The sequence below is a fragment of the Anguilla anguilla genome, chromosome 4 (assembly GCF_013347855.1).
Source record: "Anguilla anguilla isolate fAngAng1 chromosome 4, fAngAng1.pri, whole genome shotgun sequence".
NCBI lineage: Eukaryota > Metazoa > Chordata > Actinopteri > Anguilliformes > Anguillidae > Anguilla > Anguilla anguilla.
Window position 1 is genome coordinate 6,533,472 of NC_049204.1, and position 4,715 is coordinate 6,538,186.

The 4,715-nt window shown below is 44.8% G+C and overlaps 1 protein-coding gene across 1 annotated transcript; it reads left to right on the forward strand.

The window, feature by feature from the left end:
* Nucleotides 1-1,642: 1,642 nt before the first annotated feature.
* LOC118226320 (nuclear factor interleukin-3-regulated protein-like) lies at nucleotides 1,643-3,154 on the forward strand. The gene has a single exon (XM_035415864.1). It carries the CDS (start codon nucleotides 1,662-1,664, stop codon nucleotides 2,553-2,555), a length of 894 nt encoding a protein of 297 aa, XP_035271755.1. The 5' UTR covers nucleotides 1,643-1,661; the 3' UTR covers nucleotides 2,556-3,154.
* Nucleotides 3,155-4,715: the final 1,561 nt, after the last annotated feature.

Consider the following 4,715-nt stretch of genomic DNA (forward strand, 5'->3'; position numbering starts at 1 on the left):
TCAAATTTAGGTTCGAACTTTAAAAAAAGAAAAGAAAAAGATTTTCGAATATTTTTCGAACTTCGAATATTTTTTGACAGCCCTAGTATATATATATATATAACACCCACACAGAACAGAGAGAGACACGCTATTGCACACAAAATCAAAATGGCTGCACCACAAAATCTCTACAGAAACGATCAGAAAGTAGCTGAACCACAGCGGGAGTCGAAATGGAAACGAGTTTCGAATCTTATGCCCACAACTCAGAGGTCTGTCTCTGTAACGATACACCAAAAGAAAACCTTTGACTAGTTTTTGTGTCAAAGGTGGCATCATAAAATATATTGTGGTATGAAGACTACCAACATTACATTACATTACTTTTATTTGGCAGACGCTTTTATCCAAAGTGACATACAATAAGTGTATACCGAAGGTCATGGGAACAACTACGAAACACCGGCCCGATAAGGTACAATACTCATTTTGTAACTCAATACTCATTTTGTAACAGTTACTCGTAGCCATGAGCACGTTAAATCCAGTTCACACAGCAAACCTTACTCTCTGACCTAGCCTATGCCAGATCAGACTAGGAGGCAACACAATCTCCAATCATATGTTTAGTTTAAGAGGCCAAATTAACCAAAGGATATTTCCATCACTGATAATGTTCGGATTTTTATTATTATTTTAATTATAAACATCACAACTGCGGTGGGAACATTCTTGTGTTGTGGCTGTGGATAAGGACATCCACTTTAAAGTTCTTGTCAGTTCTTTGGTTTCATCACTTAGAACAAGGCGTATTAGGATTAGCCAGACTATTTTTATATCTGTAAATAATTACATGGTAAGTACTAAAAATTGAAAAGCTAATAACTTTTTTCATCAATCCTTGCTGCTGTCAGCTTCTCTTGTTATACTGAACGTTTCCAATGACAACATCAAGACTGTCATCTGTTGCACTCTGTCTTGTATGAAATATGGAGAACAAAATGAGGAAGGAAAGACAGTTTTTTTTGCCATTGTGCATCTTTTCACTGACAAACCAAAGCTGTGAAATTAACTGAATTAAAATAACTGTGTGTGTGTGTGTGTGTGTGTGTGTGTGTGTGTGTGTCACTATGTTCTTTCTCGCAGTCTGGAGGAGAAATAGCCAGGGCGGTCCGCCAGGTGAGCCTGGCACAGAGAACACACCTGTCGGAAGTGAAAGACTTTTCCCGGCGTCAGAAGAGGCGACTGCTCGCACCGTGACACAGCAGGAACAGAAGTCCTCGGCCGCCAACACCGCCATAACACAGCAGCGCAGTCCGAAGCACGACAAACCTCAAGAATCAAACTTTTAACCGACAACACTGTGCCAGTAAAAACAGGAAAACAAAAAGAACTTTTAAAAGTGTACATTCTTTAAAGTTTAACTGGTGCCTCTGTTAGCTGGTTATAACAAAAAAAAAGGACTTTCACTTCGTGCCTTTTAGCTACGCTAAAACAATAATAACCGAATATAAATCAAATTTATCTATCAATCAAATTTTATTTATACAGCTTATTTCACGGCGATTTGTCACAGAATATCACGTTCCACATTAGATCGTTGTTGTCCGTTTGGCTCCGCCCACTTCTCCTCTCTGCTGGGGGGGAAGGGGGGGGGGGGGGGAGGTTCATCGGTCTTCATGGAGTCGCCCTTCTCCTTCCCGCTGCGGGGGGAGGCCGGCTTAGTCCCGCTGGGGCTGGATCTGCCGGGGAAGTGCCTGAGGGCGACGAGCTCGCGGCGCAAGAGGGAGTTCATGCCGGACGAGAAGAAGGACGCCTCCTACTGGGAGAAGCGCAAGAAGAACAACGAGGCGGCCAAGCGCTCGCGGGAGAAGCGGCGGGTGAGCGACTACGTGCTGGAGGCGCAGCTGGCGGCGCTGAGCGACGAGAACATGCGCCTGCGGGCCGAGCTGCTGGCCCTGCGGCTGCGGCTGGGGCTCCAGTGGCCCGGGGCCCCCCACCACCAGGGGGCGGGGCTGCTGCCGCCGCTGCCCCTCCCGCTCCCGCTGCCCGCGCCGGCGCCGGCCCCGAACGTGCACCCCCTGCCCCCCCGCACCCTCCCCAGCCACGCCGAGAGGGACGTCTGCTGGGGGGGCGGGGGGAGCGCGGAGGGCGGAGCCTCCTACCAGAGCCCCGTCCCCAAACCCGCGCCCGTCGGCTCGGCCTTCACGCCGCCGCGCTCTACCGTGCGGAGAGGGTACCCGTACTTTTTCGACAAGTACGCCCCCTTTCCTCCCGCCCACCACGTGCCTTTTCTCCTGCCCACTCTGCTGCCCCCTAACCCCTCGGCGTCCTGGGGCGGCCCCGCCCCGCCCAGGCCCGGCCCGGGGCCGAAGGTCAGCTCCGAAGAAGAGGAGGAGGAGGAGCAGCAGGTGCCCGCGGCCTCTGAGTGTGACCCCCGCTCCGCCCTGCCGCACAAACTCAGGCTGAAGGGGCGTGGCCTGCCGGGCCGGGATCCCGCCGCGTCTCCCCCGGCAACCAAGCTGCACACGCGCGGCTCGGAACACCGCAGCTGGAACACTGAGCACTGCTGAAATGGACAGTATTTCAAAAGTGTTTTTTTTTTTTACTTGTTTTTTTTTTTTTGCTCGTTGCATGACTCCCAACTTAAAATTCTGCTTTGGCAAATTCTTTAAAATCCTGTTTTTTTTCAAAGTGCTCAAGCATCCAAGTATCTCGTACCAGCAAGAAGAAGTAAAAAAAAAAAAAAAAAAAAAAAAAAAAGAAAAGGGGAAAAAGTCCCTGTTTGGGTCAATTTTTGTGATTGGCTCTAACCGTGCATAAATCATTTCTGCAATTATCATGTGACTATGACACAGGCTACATGGCTTCAGCCTTTAAGGCAGGAATAATATTTCAGTTAAAGACCTGTGCGGCTTCCTTGCCTTTTCGTACTGGACAAAAACCTCTGACTATAAAAACATCATATCTTAAACATTATTTATTTACCCAGGGATTAATGCCATCGAGGCAAAATGTCAGTAGCTAACTCAATTAAAAACAATTTCAGAATCAGTGATCAGAATTCCTGATTTAGAATTGGGGTCAATTTATTTTCAATTCGGACAATGAATTGAAATCCAGTACATTCATTGAAAAGCGTTATGTGTCATTACGTTAGGCTCCTTACCTCGCAGCAGCGCGGGGGGGGGGGGGGGGGGGGGGGGGGGGGGGGGGGGGGGGGGGGCGGGGAGGGGTGTCTGGGGGTTTGCTACCTTTGTAGTTTTAAAAAATAATTTCATCTTTTGCATCACCTGGGTGACAAACCATCTGAGGCTCACACCTCTTTGGTTTTCTCTTAATGTGACATCACACCGGCTCCTGCTGCTCTCAGACACACGGGTTAGACAGGGGTAACTTGTGAAGCGTATCATGGCAGATCCTTCGTAAAATGCACTATGCAAAGAAAAATGATGACTGATTTATTCATTGATTGACAGGGGCGCATGGGCTAGTGGTCAGTCTACATGGATCTGTTCAACCGTGCATTAAGTACAATTGCATTATGTCGCATTACGCACAAACCAGAGATTACTGTATGATTACAGAGGCGGTCTGTTCCACTGGGTTCATAAGCAGGATGTCAGTTATTATGGCTGTGTCTGCACCATCGGGAAGAAGTCTGATTATCGTCACATGCAAAGCCTGCTTTCCACGTTTAAAAAAAAAAAAATCATTTTCAAAGCCAATTTGAATAATAACATCACTCTCTCTTTTCTTTTCATAGGGAAACAGCTTCTTTGATTCATTGAATTGACCCCTTTATATTAGTGAACTCGGTTGAACAAAACCGTGCAGGAACGAACCCTAAACCTGTCCACTGACACAGTTTCTTTTTTTTCACAGATATTTTTTTTAATGCTTTAACTGAACCCAGCTCTTCCTCAGATCATTACCATAGAACAAAGAGAAATTAGTTCACTCCTGGATAAATAAAGGTCAAATAAATATATGTTCTCCTGTGTCTACTGTACTTGTTTGATTTTTTAAAAATGCTTTTTTCATTTTAATAATGCTGTATGTCTTCAGAATTTGTAAACCAACAGTTGTGGAGAGACTAGGGTTATTTGTGTCGGAAGTTACTTCTCTTGAGAAATTCACTCGTCATCGTTGGATGACATTAGGAAATTGGTGCTCAGGTATTCAAACATCTGTACAGTTCAAACAAATACAAAGAAAAATAAACATGCTCAAATATACATTTATTAAGGATTAGTGCAGGACATCAGTTTATGTTTTTTTTTTTTCATTTGTAACTGCTCTTTATAAGAGATTATTTTCTGCTTTGTCAAGGCCATATACCAAAAACAGAATTTGATTCTAATAGTTTTCCTTGTTTTTGCAATTTTTTGTTTTTTCATGCCAGTATATTTCTTCAAAAACTGTACTTTGATGAACTCAGGGAATACCATTTGTATATGTAGACAAGGGTTTTTAAGTCAAGAATTGAATATTAAAAAAGTATTAAAACATTTACCATGAATCAATAAAGATTTTGCACAAATAAAAGAGTTTTGTTTTAATAAGTGGACAAAACTTATGAGGTTGCTCATAAAAATAATAAGCAGAGTTATCTACTCAGATTGGGTTTATATTACAATACAACCCCTACCGCCCTGCATGTGTGCGTATACACACACACACACACACACACACTCACGCACATGCACACACACCCACACCCACACACACAC

Bases quoted from the DNA above. Each gene is read 5' to 3' on its own strand.
- LOC118226320 (XM_035415864.1), top strand. From the start codon at position 1,662: ATGGAGTCGCCCTTCTCCTTCCCGCTGCGGGGGGAGGCCGGCTTAGTC.